Source organism: Lutra lutra, chromosome 9 (assembly GCF_902655055.1).
Source record: "Lutra lutra chromosome 9, mLutLut1.2, whole genome shotgun sequence".
Lineage (NCBI taxonomy): Eukaryota > Metazoa > Chordata > Mammalia > Carnivora > Mustelidae > Lutra > Lutra lutra.
The window spans coordinates 92,038,279-92,058,883 of record NC_062286.1 but is presented as its reverse complement, the minus strand read 5'-3'; the positions used below and the strand labels follow the sequence as shown (position 1 = coordinate 92,058,883).

Below are 20,605 nucleotides of genomic sequence, written 5' to 3'. Positions count from 1 at the left end.
GGGACAGCTCATTGGATAGAACCAAATGTAGGGTGGGTATGGGTCATGGGACATTTACCAAAGCCCAGAAAACCCCATTTGCTTCATGCTACACACCCAGGACTCCAGCAGGGTAAGCTTTAGGTTTTGGGTTTTTGCTGATCCCACAGACACTCTGGTCTCGGGGTGGGGAGGGCATGCAGCAAAGCTGGCTGTGGCTGCTGACCCTCTCTGACCACTGTCACCCTGAGCCAGAGCAGAAAGTAAGAGCTCTACAGGTCCCCCATGACCAGAGAGAAGAGGCAATACCTCTTGTGGAAAAGCCAGGACCCTACTGCTTTGGCTGAGAAATGTGTTCTCTCTGGCCACAGCTGATGCTACTCAGTTAGAAATCCCAGGCATTTCCCTACCATGGAAATGTAAACTTAAGATTCCTAGGAGGTTTCCAGCTCCTGACTAGGAAAATGTGGGGAGTGGGAGGATGAACATTCAGGCGACCTCCTTACTGTCATTCAGGGCAGGGTGACCTGGGGAAACACTGCTCCCCATCTACCTTCAGGGCCAGGGTCAGCTTCTCCCGGAGGCTGGCCTCCTCGGCCCGCAGGCGCTCCAGGTCCTTCTCCAGCACGGCCCTCTGCTTGCAGGTCTGCTCCCAGAACAGCTCACGTTCCCTCTCCACCTCAGATCGCAGGAGGCTCAGCCTTTCCCGGTACCCCTGCTCCAGATGCCTGTGAAGCACACCCAGTCACGTGTCAATATGTCATGTTGAGTCCCAAGGGGACCCCCAGGCCCATAATGACCCCCTCCTCTTGGGGGACATCCCCTGGGCAACTTGGCCTTTCTTCCCTGGAACCTTCCTGCCTGTAGCACTTGGCCACACTGTCTGGGACTCAATTGTTCCTGCTTGACAGATGGGGTCACTGGGCCTCGGCTAAATTGCACATGCTGTAAGGGCAGGGGTCCTCCTTTAAAGCCCCCCTACCCTGGGCCTGATGGTGGATGTGTCCCCACACCCTCCAGGACTAGGAAGGTGACAAGGGAGGCCAGCAGGTCCCTGGAGCCTCTGGAGTAAGCTAGCCAGTGAGCTCTGTGGGTAGACCTCTCTGATGCCCTCTGCCCTTCAGCGACCTCCCACAGCAGGGCAGCCTGGATAACCAGCTGTGTACCAAAGTAAGCCCCTCGTGCAGGACCCAGGCAACATAAAACCTGCAGACTGCGAATCCCAAAGCAATCAGAGGGGAAGATAGGATGCATATCTCCCCCTCAGTTTCTGCTTACTCTTTTGTAAGAACTGATAGAAATTTAGCAGAAAAAGTGCTAAATCTTATTTTATTTTTTATTTTTTAAAGATTTATTTATTTGAGAGAGAGAGAGAGAGTAAACACGAGAACGGGGGAGGGGCAAAGAGATGCAGACTTGCCGCTGAGCGGGGAGCCTGACGCAGTGCTCGATCCCAGGACCCTGAGATCACGACGCAAGTCAAAGGCAGACGCCCAACTGACTGAGCCACCCAGGTGTCCCCAAATCTTAGTTTTATCACTGAAACAATTGCTTAGCAGGATTTCTCAAACCAAGTCTCTCTAGAATGAAGAGGATCAAAACTCTTACTTCATTTAGCAGAAGGCTTGGCAATGTTAATAATTCAGCAAAGAACACCAGGGGTTTGTCCTTCTCCCCAGACTGTCCCTCCCACCCCTGTCCCAGACAGTCTAGACTTTCTCATCTCAGAACTTTAAGGAAAGAACACCCAGCAGGAAAGGAGATGGAGAAAGGGCAGCTATTACTTAGGGGAAAACAATAAGATGAATCTAGCTAATGTAACACTCCACAAACCTTTGGAGTAGTTTTAAAAAACACCTATTTGACCATATCACTGCATTCTTTAAAAGCTTTAGAAATATCCAACAAAAGAAAAATGGGTAAATAAAATATGGCAGATGCACATAACGGGATGCTCTGCAGTCATCATGAAAGCATATATGATATGATACCATTTTGTAAATAATTCTGTGCGTGGAAAAAAGAAGGACATAAAAAACTTCAGGAGTGATAACCTCTGAGTGAAATTTCTGCTTTTATTTTTACTTTTACTTGTTTTTCAATAATGAGCATGTATCACTTATTTCTCTTATAATAAGAAAAACCCAAATGCAGCCATAACAGCTATTTCTAAAAACTCCTGATAATGCTCCATTACTCATAGGGCAAAATCCAAACTCACAGGGCCTTCATGGACCCCTTGACCAGATAAGGCTTCCAAGTTTGTGATTCTCTGACCCCAGGAAAGATATCAGAAAATTCTTCCCATGTGCTTGGGAGAGAAGCAAGCCTAATATGCCATGACTGAAGCAAATCAGTTTTCAGTTATAAACTGATCTAAAACCAACTTACATTTAGCTCTTGGACACAATTCTTTAAAAAGGAATTTTCTCCCTTGAACAACATTAACCAAGGGTTGGCACATGGCAGTGCAGGGCAGACGGGAAGATCATGTGGGAGTCAGGCTGCTCCAGATTCTAGACAGGCCCCTGTGGGCCCCTCTTGCCCCATGGTCCCTAGGAGGCTGCGACCCAAGATCTCAGTGGCACCAGAATCAGTCCCTCTCCTGCTCAGGCCAGATTCCAAGCCTCCAACGTCAGTGGTGAGTCTAACAACAGACCCATGCTGTTAGAAGGGCCATGAGGAGGCAGGGGAGGCACTGAGAAGGGAAGAAGTGTGTCTGCAATCCCTCTGTTGTCCTCTTCCAAAGTTCCTTCAGTCACGCTGTGACTGAGAGAGGCTCACTCTGTGGAAACCCAAGATGACCTCACACTCTATTTTGTGAGATCAGGGAACTAAGGAGACTACACCAGGTGAGCAAAATCATACATCAGCAGCTGCAAAAGCCAACCAGCTAAGGACTCTAATTTCACCCACAGACACTTGCTCAGTTAGAAGTGGTCAGTGGGGAAGCTTGTGGCTGGATGCTAGAAGGGAATCAGCTGAATACAGACTGTCGATTGCTGACAGGAGCAGAAACAATATGCAGTTATTTCTTACCTAAGTCCTCCCTTGTGAAAAACACCACCCATGTTCCACACGGAGGGAAGGGCAGCTCAGCAAGGCCACAGCCAGCACGTCCACCCAGCTACTCAGTCACGGTGTCATGGCTGGTCGCCCCACCCGGGGCTCCATGGCCTTACTACCACCTCCTTACAGTGAGACCATGTTTATTTATTTTCTCAGGTTTGACTAGAAATATTTTTGAAAATTTGATGAAAGTATCCTTACAGGCTACAGGCACCAAGCCCTGCTGATGGTCTCCTGAACATCCCATTATCTTGTGAGAGTCTTTCATGTAGGAATGATGGAAGTGAGTATGCATGAGTGCACACTTATACATACACACCATATACTCACACAGCCACACACACACACACACACACACACACACACACACACACACAAGCACTCTTCCCTACTATAGCCTTGATGCCATTTCTTGCACACCTCTTCTCCAAGCCAGGCAGAGGTAGGTGTGGACTTCTACTGGAGAGCAGACCAGGATCTCAGCCTGCTGCATCTGGCCTTCCCCAGCCACCCCCAGGAAGGAAAGGTTGTCCGAGGCCTCTGCGATTCCAAAGGCCTGTGGACTCAGATGGGTGGCCCTGCTCAGCTCTGAGCCTGCTCCCCCACAGACCAGTAGGGATAGGCAGTACTCTCCTTTGGAACCCCTAGTGCATGGGTCCTATGGGAGGGTGAGCCGGTGGGGCCCTCTCATGTACTGACCTAGGATGGCAGTATGTGACTCCAGGTGACCTCAGCTTGGGAAGAGCTCCTTCTGCCTAAGGGTCTGTTTTCTTACACTCTGAATACAAGGCAGACCAGGGCCTCACACTCTCTTATCTCAGAGAAAGCATATGACAAGGAGATGGGAGACCTGGCTTCAACTTTTAGGCCACATTGGTTGTGTGATTATGGCATGCTACTACACTGCTACAAGCCTCAGTTTCTTTGGCTGAAAAATGGGGCCAAAATGGCCTATCTGGATAACTGTGGCTGCGGAGTCAGGATACCCAGTGCACAACAGGAGCACAACATATCACAGTTTCCCAGGCTGCAACAGAAGCTCCCTCCTAGGGGGCTGAGGGGCTCCTCAACCTACAGACCTCCAGCTGCACAGTGAAAGCAAGGCACCCAGCATCTCTGCTGAAGATGAAACGGGCTCTTGGTCTTCGACCCTTACTGTTCAGTTGGGCACAATCAACTGGCCCTGTGTGGCTATGAAACCACCCCCCCCATCCACTATGGCCACGTTGTGAACCTCGGAGCCCCAGAAAAGCAGGCTACACCCCTCGATGTCTCCAATCCCTCCCACTGTGAGCCATGGAGGTGAGGGCTTTGTAACTGTGACCGTGACAGTCCCCACACATGGCAGGAGTAGGCCTTTTTGGGATGGTGCTCAGAAGCCTGCTGTAAGGTGGATGGGGGCAGGTAAAATGTCCGTACACTGCCCACCCAGGGCCACGCATGTGGGGGCTTCATATAGATCATGTCAAACACTGCCAGCAGGGCTGGGGTGAGGAAAGAGTTCCCTTCAAATGCAACCACACAAGACAGTGAGAGGCAACATCCCAGAGATGCAGGAACCAGATGGCTGGCTTATCACAGGCTCTCACACACCTGCTCATTGAAGCCACATACACCACCTGAGTTCTTCCTTAAGTTACCCGTTTCGAGGAGGCCTGTGCTCAGCTACCCGCAGGCATGAGATGTGCCTGGTGGCTACAGGCACCAAACCCCGCTGAGGGCTCAAACACAAGGACTGGTAGCTTTCCACCCAGAGCACAGTCTGTCACCATTCCCACTTCACAGCTGAGGAATCTCAGGGGCTCCGTCCACCCAGGGTCATAGCAAGGGCTGCGGAGGGAGAATGAGGTGGGAGGCTCATAGCCTCCCAGTGCCCCCACTACTACAACTACCGAGAGCTGAGTATAGCACACTGGTTTTCCACAATGCACACCCTTTGCTATCCTTGAGGGGACACCTCCAGGTGACAAAAGCTTCCAGAAAGTGAACAACCAGCTCAGCCCTGCCAGGGAAGCATAGAACAGACTGTTCCCTGCAGTGGGGTGAAAAGCCCCTCCTCTACTTGCCCTAGCCTGGGGGCTGATCTTCAGGCTGGATTTCTTCACATTTTGGTTAATAAACCAGAGAGGGGGGTTTTGTCTCCATAAAAGGTCAGAAATCCTTCCCTCTGGTCTGTGCAGCCACCAGCCCCACCAGTGCAACAGACAGCTCACCAGGAGTCTGCTTAACCCATTGTACCTCATAACGTCTGAGGTCAGGTTTCAGGCTCTGGGCTTCTCCCACCATGCCAGGCTCCTTTCGTCAGGCTCCAAAACCATTCACCAGCCCTCTTTCAAAGCATTCATCCATGTCACCATCCACAGGCACATACAGAAGACCCGGGTTAAGTGTGACAGACCCCATTAATAAAGCAGAGAATGGGAATTTTCCCTGCAGTCCACAGGCACACATAGCTGGATGCCCCTGCACATGTCCCCACAGCATAAAGAACAAGGCTGTTTTTTAAATACACCCCTCTTCTTTCCAGGAAGGACATCCCCAGAGGTGCACCTTCAAGATTTCTACTGGCTCAGGTGAAACAGGAGGGCCTCAGCTCCAGCATGTTCATGACCACAGCCTCAGCTAGCAGCAATGCCACATCCACCACCCACCCGTGGCCAGCGCTAGAGAATCACCACCCAGCTGCTAAGGAGCTGCCACCCTGGGCTTGGGTATGACCCCAAGACCTACTGGATCTTCTTCTCTGTGAGCTGCTCTAGGGCAGAGTGACAGTCATCCATCTCTTGCACAAACTCCAGGTTCCTCTTCTCCGCTTTCTCCAGGTCCTGCCTCGCCTTGTCTCGCTCCTTTGCCATCTGCTCCACTTGCCCCCTGCCACAGGAAGGAAACAGGGTGAGATGAGGACACCTGCTCTGGGTCCAGCAAGCCCTGTGTCTGCATGAATGACAAAAGGGGCTGCATTAACGGGATGCTGAGCGTGGGCAGTGCTGTGCTCCGACCTCACTGCCACCACCAACCATCTCCTGAAATTGGTTTCCAGAATTACTCTGTCCCTTTTACAGGTGCACATACTGAGAGAGAGGCTAAATGATGTGTCAAAAAGGTTTCTAGAAAGTTTCTGAACCAAGGAAGTCTGAACCTAGAGCCTTACAGTGTGCCATACCTCCAGATGGCCCAGAACAGGTGAAAATTTATCCATGCCCCCTCCCCTCCTGTCTCCTCTCCCAGGGATCCTCAGCACCTAATCTGGGACTAGATACATGAAGGGGGAGAAGGCTGGCCACCCATGGTCCTGCCTGGTCACACCCCCGACACCTGCAGCCTGACATCCAGTTGAGTCCTCCAGAGCAGGTCACACCTGCAGCTCTACACTCCCTGACACCTGCCATTTTGGTGACCATTTCTCCCCCTGAAGAGCATGGAGCTTTTCTTCCTCTACCTTCCCAAGGCAGTCTTTCTGGGGTCCTATTTGCAGAGCTGCCTGAGGTCAGAAAGCTCACCCATCAGCTCCTAATGGAATGCAAAATCTTGAGGACAGAAATCATGATTTCTTTTCTGCAGCTTGGGAACACCAATAAACACAAACGATCTTTACGCCAATCTGCTGAGCAGACAGATGGCCTGAATACTCAGCTAATCGAAAGCTGAACTCAACTAAAATGGAACTCTTTCTCTGCCCCTCCCCCCTCACTTTGCTCTTGGTGACCATGTTGAGGAACACTTTGTTCTCTTCCCCAGCCAGCTGCCCCAGCTCAGGAGCCCTCTGCCTGCTCTTGGAACACATCCCTGCCGGCTGGAGGATTTTCGCCTCTGCATCCAAGAGCTCCAGTGTCAGCAGGATGAGCATCATGTTCAAATGCCCCCTTTGGAACCTTGCTAACAGGGGCTAAGGGAGGACCTCGACATCAGTTTCTAAGTGTGAAGACAGGCCAGTGACTCTGAAATTCTGTGGCTGTAAAAACCCAATCAGCAAGGCCCCCTCAGGCCACACACAGGGATGTCACTCAAGGCATAGGGAGCACTCAGCTCTTTCCCTGTTCCTCCAAAATGCCCATTAAAGGAGAGCCAGTGGAAAAGGTGGTGTCGAGCTCCCTGGCCCCTGGGACTGGCTTGGGGTGGACAAGGGCAGAATGCCCATTTCCCGGGACTTCCCACCACTCAGCAGGCTGGCTAGCTGTGCCCACCCCCCCAACCCCAACACACTGAGCTCTTACTGGCGGAAGGTTAGCTCCTGGCGGTAGCAGGCCAAGGCTGCCTGCTGAGTGGCACCACCAACCATCATGAGCTCGTTCTCAAGGGCCCAGGTCAGCTCCAAAAGGTTCACCTTCTCGTCCACACTGAAGTCGAGACTCTGGAAATAGCAAAGTCTGTTGGGCAGGAAAGGATGTGTGGCTTCTCCAAACACCTCCTGGCTTTCCTAAGAGCAAGCAGGGCCCAGATCCACAATGTCCTGTAGGCAGTACCTGCCAACTTTTCTATGTGTAAAGTCTCTGCCTCTATACCACTCATCTTATGGATGTGAATGTGCTCCAGGCTGGACAGAGACCCTCATCCTAAAAAAGTAACTGACACAGAAGATGGATGTCCCAAGCAGAGGACATCATGGGGCTTGACAGGAGACCAGGGGAGACGCCTTTCTCCCTGTGAAATAACTTGCTGTGTGGACCCTGCTGGCCCTGGGAGCTGTATGAGGAGACCTGACCTGAGCTCAGTGCCACTGAGAAGCAAGCAGAGGAGTGTAAAGAGATCCCTGACAACACCCCTGGGACGCCTTCTCCCGAGTGCCTGTCCAGATGAGCCCCTAACGTCCACTCTGCTTAAGCCAGTTGGAGTTGAGTTGTTATCATTTCAAGCTAATAGAATCTCTGTGAAATGTGTGTACGGGTGGGTGGAAAAATGATCTGACAGACGAGCCATGGCCCAGCACCACAAAGAGTGGAGCACTCTTTTCCCCTCAGGGTTCTGAAAATAAGAGAATAAAACAATTTACATGTATTGTACCACAGTAATAATAAACCATACCCGTAAACCCCTCTGCTCAACTAATAACACTTGCTGCATTTGCTTTTCTCGTCTTGAGTATTCTTGACCCCTGCTTCTTTCTATGACGTCAAAAAATCAGTCATGTCCAAGTCCAGAGGCAGGCACCACGTCAGGGCCTGTAGATAAAGAGCCACCGCATTCCCAGATCACACATGGGAATGAGGCATGCTCCCTTTTTTAACTTATACCACAGACACTTGATTTCCACTGCTCTCCCACCTCCCAAAGCACTTCTGAAGAGAAATGACAGAAGGCAAAAACATGACAGGTCACAGCAGCAGCTTCCTGGTCAAGGAGAAAGGAGTCATCAAAACCCACAAGGGATGGGTAGAAACCGGTCTCCAAGACAGCCCCGTGCCCCTCGCCTTCTGGTATCCACTCCCAGGTCCTCCCCTTCCACACCGAGCAGGGCCAGCCCAGGTGACCCACAGGGTACTGAGGAGGTGACAGCATACAGCTTCTAAGGCTGGGGTGTGGCAGACACATTGCCTCCTCCCCGCCCTCTCTGAGATGGTGCTCCAGGGAAGCTGCTGCCCAGGTGTGAGGACGCTCAAGCAGTCAGAGGAAGGGGCCCTGTGCAAGAAAGGAGGCCCTCCCACCTACAGCAAGCATCAATCTGCCAACTTGGAAGAAGCAGCTCGGCCCCAGTCAGGCTCTCACAAGGCCTCTGACCAACCTCAGGGGAGACCCTGGGCTAGAACTACCCACTAATTCCCAAATTCCTGACCCACAGAAGCTGTTCTGTATAAGAACAGTCATCGTGTGTGAAGGTATAATTCAATGGTGATTTGTTGAGGAGGGACAGATAACCAATCCCAGGCCTCCTCACAGAGCATCCCTGAGGTCCTGGCCAGGAAGTGCCCTGAAATGGCCAGGCGTCTTGAGAAGCTGGGTACATGACACCAACAAGTCCAGGCTGAGGGCTCACTCAGCTGGGTGCTTCCTTGGGCAGCAGCCTGTGGTCTTGACCACCAACGTCACAGGTAAGCAGTTTCTGAGAGTGCTGCGGGCAGGAAGGGGCCTGACTCGGCATGCCAGGACCTGGACCACCTGTCCCACTTACTGGTGCACAGGCAGCCACCCCATCTGTCACATGAGACAGAAACACCTTCCAGGCTGCATGAGGAGTAAATAACATCACAAACTTCACAGGTCCTTGCTTGGTGCCAAGTGCTGAGAGTTCAGTAAACATCGTAGCCTTTCAACATAATGAAAGCAAACTCAGAATGCACCTGGTAAATTATAAATTGCTAAAGAACTGGAAATACTTACTCTGTGATAGCAGGAAAGCAACAAAAATGTTAAGTTATGAAATGTCAGAGGCAAATTTGAGATTCACCATCTGTCAGGTTATGATGGCAGCTGACCCACCTCCAAATGACAGGGAATCAGAACATAGTTTCAGGGAGAATCCCCAAACCATGAATTCCTTTGCTCTCTACCCTCCCTAGCGGCCAATCTGGTGATGTGGGCTTGGCCTGTGGCTCTCAGAACAGTTCCAAGGGCCAGGCGCCCAGGCCTGTCCTGGCTGTTCAGGCTCCACCCAGGCTGCTGGGTGGTCACATTCAGCAATGGCTGAGTTGAGGTCCAGGAGGGACTGGCTCAAGGTGTCAGGAGGCCTGTCTTAGAGGCTGTTGCTCGATTCCTCCATGTAGTGTTAGTTTGTGTTAATAGGGACATTTTGAGAGGTAATCTGATGAAACCAATCAAGAGTTAAAACTCATAGCTTCAGGAATCTGGCCTACAAAGAAATACCAGCATAGAAACAGGAAGATACATATACATTTTAAATGCCAAGATTTAAAACAGAAAAAAAATCTACATGTACAACAATAGAGAAAAGGTAACATAAATTAACAAGTATATGGTATACAGATTTTGCAAAAAAAATTTTAAAGCTGGAATATCTAAAATACATATTTCTTCTCTGTGTTGGGGAAGGGCTCTATAGTACTCCCATTAAGCTGTTAGGTTGCTCCTCCTGCAGAGTGGGAGCAAAGGGGATCAGGCTTTACTATTTTTCTTTAAATTTTCTCTACAGTTGACACTTTTTTTTTTTTTTAACAACAAATTCAGAAATGAAGATCATCAGTCTAGCTTACCAATACACTTCCACACAGTGTGTTCTTCCCTCACCCTTGTCCTGCTCCCAGAGCAGGCTCCTTCCAAACCCCAAGGGTCTGGCCCTAAGCTCCTGGGGGAAGTCAGACTGGCCTCCGCTGAGGACAGCCAGGCAGCACACCTCTCCATGCCCCACCCAGTGGAGGGAGGGTCTGGGCAAGCTGGGGTCTGTGGGGAGAAGAGCTTGCCCAGGCTGGCAGGCAGCTCTGACAGAATTCAGGTTCACTACAGAGCTTGTCCTCAACAAATGGAAACACTCAGATTACTGGGACTGTGACATCCAGTAAGAGTCTCTACCACAAGGAAGGAAATTTCCTTCCCTTGTCTGGGACTGACTCCCTCATCCAGGCAAGCAGAACATCTCTAAGGTTAACAATGCACTGAAGGGAATGTCAGTATACTAAAACCTATTTTCAAATGGATTTGTTTCAGACTGTTGTTTTTCTGCTTATTTATTATCTTTTTAAATTAAAAATCTCCTATATTTTATTTTTATTTATTTATTTTTTTTTAAAGATTTTATTTATTTATTTGACAGAGAGAGATCACAAGCAGGCAGAGAGGCAGGCAGAGAGACAGGAGGAAGCAGGCTCCCCGCTGAGCAGAGAGCCCGATTCGGGACTCGATCCCAGGACTCCGAGATCATGACCTGAGCCGAAGGCAGCGGCTCAACCCACTGAGCCACCCAGGCGCCCAAAAATCTCCTATATTTTAAAGATTTTCACTTATTTGTCAGAGAAAGAGAGAGAGAGAGCACACGCACAAGCAGAGGGAGCCGCTGACAGAGAAGCAGGCTTCCCACCAAGTAGAGATCCCGAGGCAGGACTCAATCCCAGGACCCTGGGATCATGACCCCACCCGAAGGCAGACACTTAACCGACTAGGCCACCCAGGCATCCCAAAATCTCCTATATTTTAATAGCAAAAAATACAGAAGAAAGTGATTCCAACAGGCCTTTCCTACATGGGGTTCTCTGCAGAGAGTTAAGGGCCTATGTGTCTGGGATACTCTGTCCGGCCTCCTCTGTGTGCAGAGGGCCCCAAGGTCCCCCCGGATGTTCTCCCGGGGGCAGCTCTGAAGAGACCAGTTCCAGACCTGCAAGATCTCCCTGCCATTCGGAATTCCCTCCTGGGCCCACAGGGCGATGAGCTGCTCGGGACCCGCAAAGCCAGTGCCGTCATCAATGCTGCACAAGAGATGCAGGCCTGAGCACACAGACACAAGGGACGACGTTGTGGCAGTCGGGCAGCCACTCTCCTCCAGGACCTGCAGGGAAAGCAAAGGGACCCGTCAGCACTTCGGCCTCCTGTCCATTTTTAGGATTTTCCAACCTCAGCAGCCTATGCTCAGCCCTTCGCTGTCTTGTTTAGGCCCAGTAAGAACCACTCACACAGTGACTAGGGAACAGAGACAAGGCACCATCACACAGTGTGCCCAAGACTGCATGGCTCTCTGGGCAACAACTTGGATATTTGAACCCAGGGCTCTGGACACCCAGCCCACTGCCTTTGCAAGGACCCTGATGCCTGCTTTCCTACCGTCCACCAGAGGTCTTGCCCAGGAAACGCATCCTAGGGCCCTTGTGGCCTGACCAGTCAGCACAAGCTGCTTGGTGGGAGACATGAAGCAGTTTTAACCTCTCTCCCCGATGCAGTAATGGTGAGCACCTGGCCTCTCAACGGGAGAGCCGGAGATGGCGGAGATGGCACCTGCCAATGCTAGAAAATCCAGCCTATGGAAAGAAACCCGAGATGTGCTTGAAAAGAGGAGGTGGAATGACCCAAAGTCACACATTTCCCCAGGCCTCAGAAACACATCTCACAGCTGACAGAACTGGGGAGTTTGGGCTTTTTTTTTTTTTTTTTTTTAAGATTTTATTTACTTATTTGACAGACAGAAATCACAAGTAGGCAGAGAGGCAGACAGATAGAGAGAGAGGTGGAAGCAGGCTCCCTGCAGAGCACAGAGCCCGATGTGGGGCTCGATCCCAGGACACTGGGACCATGACCTGAGCCGAAGGCAGAGGCTTTAACCCACTGAGCCACCCAGGTGCCCCTGGGCTTTGTTTTTTTTTTTTAATATTTATTTATTTATTAGAGAGAGAGACAGTGTGAGCAGGGGGGAGGGGCAGAGGGACAAGCCGACTCCCTGCTGAGGATGGAGGATGAGGATCTCACGACCCTGAGATCCAGACCTGAGCCAAAAATCAAGAGTTGGATGCTCAACCGACTGAGCCACCCAGGAGCCTCAGAACTGGGGAGTTTTAAGAAGAAGGGGAAAAAAATCTCTTGGCCAGAAAACTGATCTCTTATGGTTACGGGGCTATAAGAATCCGTCGTCAAGCAGGGTTATTTTCTGCTGGGGCGCTTGGGTGGCTCAGCTGGTTAAGCATCTGCCTTTGGCTCAGGACATGATTGCAGCATCCTGCAGTGCATCTGGATACTTGCTCAGCGGAGAGTCTGCTCTCCACCCCCTTTCTTCCTTTTCACCTCCCCACCATTCAGGCTCTCTCTTGCTCTCTCAAATAAATGAAAAAAAAAAAAGAAGAAGAAGAAGAAGAAAGAAAGAAAACTTAAAAAAAAAAAAAAAAAAAAAAAAAAGAGGATTGTTTTCTACCAGGCAGAACAAGCATTTGCTGTCTGAGGCCACAGGAATGAGGAGCAGCTGCCCCTTCTTTCTGGCCACCAGGGCTTCCACCACACTCCAAGGGCTCCCCTCCTTGCTGGCTTCCTTTCAACCTCCCTCACAGGAGTCTCTTGCTATTCCCAAACATTCCAAGTTTGTCTCATTGCCTAAAACACTGTCCCCCAACACTTCCATGGTTGTGCTTCCTAGGGCTCTGCTCTGACAGCCCCTCCTAGCCCACCACGCCCCCTCCCCACACTCAGTCCTCAGCAAGTGCTCCCAGACCCACACACCCTCATCTGTTCTCAGTTGTATTCCTACCTCTCCAGAAACACTTTCTCATGAACTGGTGCTCACTAACTTGTGCTAGGTACTTTACAGCCCTATAAAGCAAGCGTTTGACCCAGGGGAGCGAGAAGCTCAAGAATGGCTTAGAACGTGGCCATGGCCATGTGGAGAAGCTCAGATGCCCGAATGCACCCCGACCACCCTTATCTCCCTCCCACCTGTTTCCTTGGTGAGGCCTGTGAGCTTGAGGACAGGTGTGTCTAACAGGAGAAGGTGGGGGCTGGGCTGCATACCGGAGGCCCAGCAGCACCATGCCACCCCAGAGCCCACATACACAGGACGCAATAAACCCTCCACCCACAGCCATGTGGGCTCAGGGCACTTCTTGGGCAGTCAGGTGTTCCTTGGGCCCTGCCTCTGACTAGAGGTGGGTCCTGCCTGGCCTCAGACCTGCGCCCCACAGCTCAGAGCCCTGGCCAGCTGTGCCTCCTCATTGGGACACAGGAACAGGGACAGCTCCACCACAGAGGAAGCACCCTCCTTCCACTGGCACCAGGCACAAGCTGGTGGGACTTCATTGTGGCCTCTGACCTTACATGGCCTGACACCTTCCTTTAATGCTCTTAGTTTCTTCTCTGTCCATTCTCATCAGGTTCAGATTCAGAAGCTGGACTCTCAGATTACCCAGCCTAGCAGAAACAATGTCACTGGTCCTGCACCACTGCCCACAAACTATGGGATCAGCCACATCAGCAAGCCTCTTCAGAGAACCATGCTCTGTGATGGAAGAGGGAGGTTTTCCTGTGCTGGGATGGAGAAAAACCAAATGCTAAGCCAACAGTCACCAAACGAGATCACAATGAACTCATTTATTTATTATTAAAATTTTTAAGGAATTTACTTATTTATTTAACAGAGAAAGAAAAGACAGAGATTGAGAGCACAAGCAGGGGGAGTGGCAGGCAGAGGGAGAAGCCGACTCCCCACTGAGCAGGGAGCCGGATGCGGGACTCTGATCCCAGGACTCCGGGATCATGATCTAAGTCGAAAGTAGATGTTTCACCGACTGAGCCACCCAGGTGTCCTGAGATCAAATTTAAATAACTGCCCCAAATCTGCTCTCCTCTATCTGCAGCAACCTGGTATTTGTATGAGAGAGAAAATTTAGGAATATAGGACAGGGAGAGCACAGGGTAAGGAGTACCAGGGGAACTACTCCTAGGGAAGGTATGGAATCCTCTCACTGCACCACAACAGGGAGGAGAGAAGGAGCTCTCCTACTGGAAGGCAGCCTATCCCACAACCAAGGGAGGCTGCCAGGTAAACCTCATTGAATACTTATGAGGCACCCATTTTACATATGAAGAGCCTGTGGCTCAGAGAAGGCAAGTAACTCAAACAGGGACACACAGCTAGGGAGGGGCAATGCCAGATCAGCCACAAGACCTGTGTGGTTCTAGAATCTAGGTCACATGGCCTCCCACTGACACACGTACGTGTACACACCCCCACCAACTCCCAGGTCTGCGAAGATGCTGAAGGCCAGAGAGCGACAGCACTTATTGCTGTGGTTCAAGGCTTAATCATCCCATTTTACCTGGTAATGAGACCAGGACATGCTCGGTTTGACAGGAGTGGAAGATTCTGGAAGTGAAGTGGGCCCATGATTGAACAGGCCAAGCTGGAATTCCTCAAGACTCACTCTGCCGTCTCCGTCTTGATCCAGTTTGTTAAATAGATCCTCCAGTTCCTAGACAAAAGAAACCACACCAGTGCTGAGGCCACCACCACCCAGGCCTTCCCTCCCCAAGCTGGGCAGTCTGCTCATCCTTACCAAATTCAAACTGTCTGGGACACTCTGACCTCCCTTGACTCTGGCCTGTGACATCTCCACACCGGGTCACTTTCCACCCTGCTGTGAATGGATGCCACCTGCACTTCCTAATTCCACAAATATCCATTCAGAGTCTACCATGCCAGGAACTCACTGGATGGTAAGAAGACATACATATGGAAGGTGCCCTGGGCCCCCAGCAGTTCAGGAACTACCAAGGACAGCAGAGCTAAGAAGAATTTTACCAAGGGGGAGCTTCCCCATCACCATTGCCCACCCCTGCAGAAGGAAGGAGGGGTGAATTCAGCCCCTGGGGAGCACAGCCTGCTTCGGAGGGCATGATATGTGGGCTGGATGGTAGACCTGAGCAATGCAAGAAGGGGTTAGTGTACTCTAGGCAGAGGAAGGGTCAGGAGTGAAGATGCTCAGATGTCAGTGAGGCAGGCCACTTGTGACCTGTGTGGGTTCAGACCTCAGCAGCAGCACTGGGAGTTATCAGAAGACTTCTGACCAGAAAGTAGTACAACCACATCAGTGTCTGGAGAGTGAAGGGACTCCCCAGACCCAACATCAATCTGACCATCGCAAAGAGCCCGTCCTCCAGTGTGGTCTGCCTTGGCCCCTCTCACCTCCTTCTCCAGTCCCTGGAGCCCGATGCTTTCACAGACGATGGCCAGCTCTTGCTCATTGAGGTGGCCACTACTGCCAACACCCAGCTCTTCCCAGATGCCCCGGACCCGGCTCTCAGGGGTGTCCAAGGAGGGGCTGCAGGGCTTCTGGAGACACCCAAAGACCTCAGAACCCCAAGCTGGCAGCTGACCTGAAGCAGGGAGAGTGACAGGTAAACCCTATGCTTTAGGTGGAAGCACCTGGAGGGAACACACCAATGCTGGCAATGTACTCTGAAACCAGAGGGACAGGCAAATGGACACTCAAGTAGCAAAGCGTCAAAGGTGATGGGTACATGGCTGTTCGTTTCTGTGTTTGCAGATTTGCATAATAAAATGTCAGTGGTGGGAACGTTGTGGTCCATGTGGGGAAAGCTTTTTCTGAAGGGAACCTCCTAAGTCAGAATTCAGACAACTGAAAGCACATAAAAGAAGGCTGTATTATTTGTATTTATCAAAAAGAAAAAAAAAACAAAAAAACCCCAAAAAACACACATAAAAATAAAACCCAAAAAACTAGACAAGTTATTTAAAAAACAATTTCGAGAAACTTATGTTTCTGAGCTTTGCCAGAGAGACAACTTGTGGAAGAACACAGACGTGGGCATGCCCATGAGAAGCCATCCATGGATGAGCCTTGTTTCAAGCCAGACATCCCCTCCACGGCAAGTCCATACTGGCCTGTGTGCTCACGAACAGCACTGTGCCAGGCTGAGGAAAATGCCTTCTTTGAGATCCCTTCTAGCTTAAAGAGTCTGAAATTTCTAAAAGCACCTCTGATACTAGGGTTTTTTCCTCAGGAATGGTGGAGGAGGTAAATCAATCCTCTGAGGTCTGATATGAGTTTCATGCACTATTGTCAGCTCTAATCCAGTGCAAAGGTTCCTGCTCAAGGCTAGGAGGAGCCTGCGGGTGAAGACCCCAAATCCCACCATGTACAACATTCCCAGCCAGTCCTTCCTCTCCTGCCCTAAATTTATACTTCGAGGCCAAGGAAGTTAAGATGTGGTGGCCTGGCTGCTCTTCCTGATCTATGTGCTTCGTCCAGCAGCATAGATGGGTGCTCAGGTCAGTCCCTCAGACATCCACCAAAGTAAACAACGATCAGTGGCCCTTGTCCTTAAGGACCACAATCTAGAGCATGCTTGGTTCCAGCTGCTGATTTTTAATCCAACAGAAATTCAAGGGCAATTCAGGTCTCTCCCTTTGAATCAAGTTTCTGTACTTTCTGCCCTGTGACATGCTCAGGGCATCCACAGACCCACATGTGGGTACACTGCTGCTGCCTTCTGGTTATTCCTGCAAGGCTCCCAAGGACCAGGATTATGTCTGACATTTCTTCTGGAGCACAGACAGGGCCGCTGACAGCTGCCAAGACTGCTTGCACACAGTTAGGAAGAGGATCTGCCGAGGCCTGACACATCAAGAAGGCAGTACAACAGGCCTGAGACCACCCGAAGTCCATGGCTGCCAGCTGGGGTCACACAGGTCCTCACAGACTATGAGACAGGGCAGGACATAATGCTCATTGAGCCAGCGGCCTCTAAGGGTCTGTCCCCAGGGGATGCTGAGGATCAAGTGACCACCTCCCAGCTGGGACTACCTCTGGAATAGGGGGCTCCCCAGGGACACCACCCACTCTGCATGCTTCCCAGGAAATTACACATGGGTGGCTCACTGCCTAATGACCTAGTTCCTTGAACTTCAAAGCACTGGTCAAATGGAGGCAGCACCAACCATGAAGCTGTGGCTTTACCTCGTGCTTCAAACAACTCATTCTGAGGTTCTTTAGCACTTTCAGCTTCTTCGTCTGACTTGAGACTCTGTGAAAATGAAAAGAAAAAGATATAAATTCCCCAGAGTATGCGGCAGTGGCCAGAGATCCAGGAACAGACAGAAAGGTATGTTCTGGGGTGGGGAAGGGACTGAGGAAGAGGAACAACAAGCTGGTGAGATATAGCTCCTCGAGGGAAAGCCCACACCTGCAGGAGGGCTCTGCACCCAGGCCGAGAGGCGCCGACACAGAGCAGCTCCCTCTCACAGACTAAGTGCTACAGTGTAGACACAGGGATACAGGAAGTTCCTCAACATAAACCAAAAATCAGTAGTTCACACTAAAAACATAATCAGGCACTTGTACCCTAAAAGGAGAGAAAATGCTTCCCAATCAACAGGTCCTTGTGGCACTGGCACTAGCACTGGAGAGGAGTGGCTATGGGGCATGGTCAACCTGCCATCACACCACATCATCTTGACATAAGCTTAATGGTCCTCACCTCTCCGCACCCCATCCCTTATCATCCTTATCAGTTCAGCCAACAGTTGGAAGGAGAGTGGCTTTCTCTGTCTCTCCAAGAGCTCCAGGGACAGCATGATGTGTAGCAAACACCTGACACCTCAGGGCCCTTTGCAAGCTGCACCATGCAGAGTGCAGGCCACCAAGAAACACTTGACTCAAGTGAAAACCTCGTTATTGTGGCCAAGTCAGCCAACTAAAAGTCAAAGTCTGCTTTTGACAGGTGCTGTGTTTCCCATGACTGATCCTGGAAGGAATGCCAAGTTGACCAAGACTCAGCACCCCTCAGAGCCAGCACTGAAATGAGAGTGGAATTTTTCTAATGCATTCAGCCCAACCAACAACCTTAAAAACAAGATTTTCCCGTGTTCTAATTCCAGGGATCCAAGATGGTTTTACCAAGCAGAATGGTACAATGGAGATAGAGCTGACGCCTCAGACCTCCAACTCTAAGGACCAAAGATTAAAGAGGACAAAAAAGTGAACACCTGAGGTTTGCTGGTATTGTCTACGCATATAACATCCCTGAGCAAAGGGACTCTAGGATTAAAGTAGATATGTTTGCCTCAACAAATGTTGAACACATAAACAAATTAATGTGAGAGGCCCAGAGCTGTCTTACTAAAAATAAGTCCCCATAAAGCCCCACCAGACAAAGTATACATCACAGACAGCAGGAACCAGGAACCTTCTGAAATCTTGAAAATAGGTCTAAGGAATCCATGGTTAACTTGAAAGCTGTGGCTCTGCTCATGGGTATTTCCTGACACAAAGGCTGTTGGGCTCAGCAGCCCATCTCCTGGGTTGGTCCCAGTGGCAGTGAACAACTCAGGGACAGGCAGGGCTAGAATTAACCCCGAAGGCCCCGGGAGGTGTCTGGTACATCTTCACCAAATTTTAAGTGTGTGGGCCTTGGTATGTTCTAAGTATTCAAGGCAGGTGGGACTTTGGTACTTCCAAATTCCTAACCTTGCAGGAGCATCAGAAGAGCATCTTCCTTTTCTTTCCTCACTCCTATGAAACCATATAACCAGTCTTCTTGCAGTGCTGGGAGAAAGCTGGTGGTCGTAAGCAGGGGAGGGAAAGAAACAAGTGATTTGGGCACCAATTCTCCACTGCCCCAATATCTAAAGGAGTAACTCGCTGGCCAGAACTTCCCTGCAGACAATCAGACCCAGAGATGCTTTAGAATGAAATGTCATTTCCCAATGTGTACCCATGTTTCCGGTGACTTGAGATGCCCAGGAATGCCCACCTGTCCTCACATTCTCTTGTAGTCATGTCACCATGACTAATGAAATGGCGACCCGGGGTAGGGAAGGGGAACTGGACCCACCTCCACACTTTCCAAAGATGCTGAGCGGCGGAGCTGGCCTCTCCCAGGGGTCCAGGCCTGCTGTTCTGGTAAAAATTTGGCTCCTACTGCAGGGCCACCTGGCTCAGGCTCGGGCCGGCTCCAGCGACCGTACCACTTAGAGCCACTCACGTACTTTGGCGGGACAGCACGAGAGGCCGCTGGAAAGAAAACAGGAGGTTTGGTGGGGGGCCCACAAACACTGCTGCAACACATTCCAAGATGTGGAGTGCTGCTCTCACAGATGCACACAGAGAACATCTGGAAGAACAAAGAGAATAGTTAACAGCAGTCAACTGATTCTCCCTAACCCTCAGGCACGGAACTGAGACACCCAGGCTGGGAGACGGGGACTTTCTACACTAAACCCTCTGTGCTGTTTACATTTTTCTTTTTTAAAAGATTTTATTTATTTATTTGTCCAAGATTGAAAGAGAGAGAGTGCGCAACCATGTGTGCACAAGCAAGGGTAGTGGCAGGCAGAGGCAGAAAGCAGACCCTGGGATTGTGACCTGAGCCAAAGGCAAACACTTAATCCAACTGAGTTACCCAGGTATCCCTGAGTGTTTTCTGAGCATATTTTGCTTTTTTTTGTGGAGTAAAAGACTACTACTAATAAGAAAAGACTTCTTGAGACTATGGACTCTGAAAAACAATCTGAGGGTTTTGAAGGGGCGGGGGGTGGGAGGTTGGGGGAACCAGGGGGTGGGTATTAGAGAGGGCACGGATTACATGGAGCACTGGGTGTGGTGCAAAAACAATGAATACTGTTACGCTGAAAAGAAATAAAATAAAAAAAAAAGACTTCTTGTTTATATAATAGGAGACTAGTACTAATGGCTTATTAGAAAAAAAGGAAAAAACCCTCCAATAATCCAGTGACATGCTGCTCTTTTTTTTTATTTTTTTTTAAATTTATTTGACAGAGAGAGAGATCACAAGCGGAGAGAGAGAGAGAGGAGGAAGCAGGCTCCCCGCCTAGCAGAGAGCCCGATGTGGGACTCGATCCCAGAACCCCGAGATCAGGACCTGAGCTGAAGGCAGAGGCTTAACCCACTGAGCCACCCAGGCAGCCCCGACATACTGCTCTTGAGATCAGAATGTCACTTCCCACCCTGCTCACTTCTGGACCCAAGCTGGGCAGGACCATCAGGGCACTGTGGGCGTGGACCACACACACATCCCCGAAGGCTGAAACTTTGCAGGTCTGAAGTCTGGCACAGAGGCAGGCTTGGGTTTTAGTTTGGGATTCATGACAATCCCTTAAACCCTAACAATCCCTTGTATTTCCTTCTTCTCTCCTGACCTATCCACTTCTGTACAGAGC

General features: G+C 50.4%; 1 protein-coding gene across 5 annotated transcripts in view; it reads right to left on the bottom strand.

The window, feature by feature from the left end:
- The window catches only part of NINL (ninein like), a 157,482-nt gene that overhangs the window by 45,285 nt on the left and 91,592 nt on the right, over nucleotides 1-20,605 (bottom strand). For all 5 annotated transcript variants that reach the window (XM_047744205.1, XM_047744209.1, XM_047744206.1 and 2 more), the window contains 8 exons: nucleotides 19,261-19,439; nucleotides 17,385-17,451; nucleotides 15,590-15,780; nucleotides 14,724-14,876; nucleotides 11,309-11,479; nucleotides 7,263-7,399; nucleotides 5,779-5,919; nucleotides 533-707 (listed from right to left, as the gene is read on the bottom strand). In XM_047744205.1, the coding sequence (XP_047600161.1) occupies nucleotides 533-707; nucleotides 5,779-5,919; nucleotides 7,263-7,399; nucleotides 11,309-11,479; nucleotides 14,724-14,876; nucleotides 15,590-15,780; nucleotides 17,385-17,451; nucleotides 19,261-19,439 (1,214 nt within the window). The remainder of the gene's footprint in view (nucleotides 1-532; nucleotides 708-5,778; nucleotides 5,920-7,262; nucleotides 7,400-11,308; nucleotides 11,480-14,723; nucleotides 14,877-15,589; nucleotides 15,781-17,384; nucleotides 17,452-19,260; nucleotides 19,440-20,605) is intronic.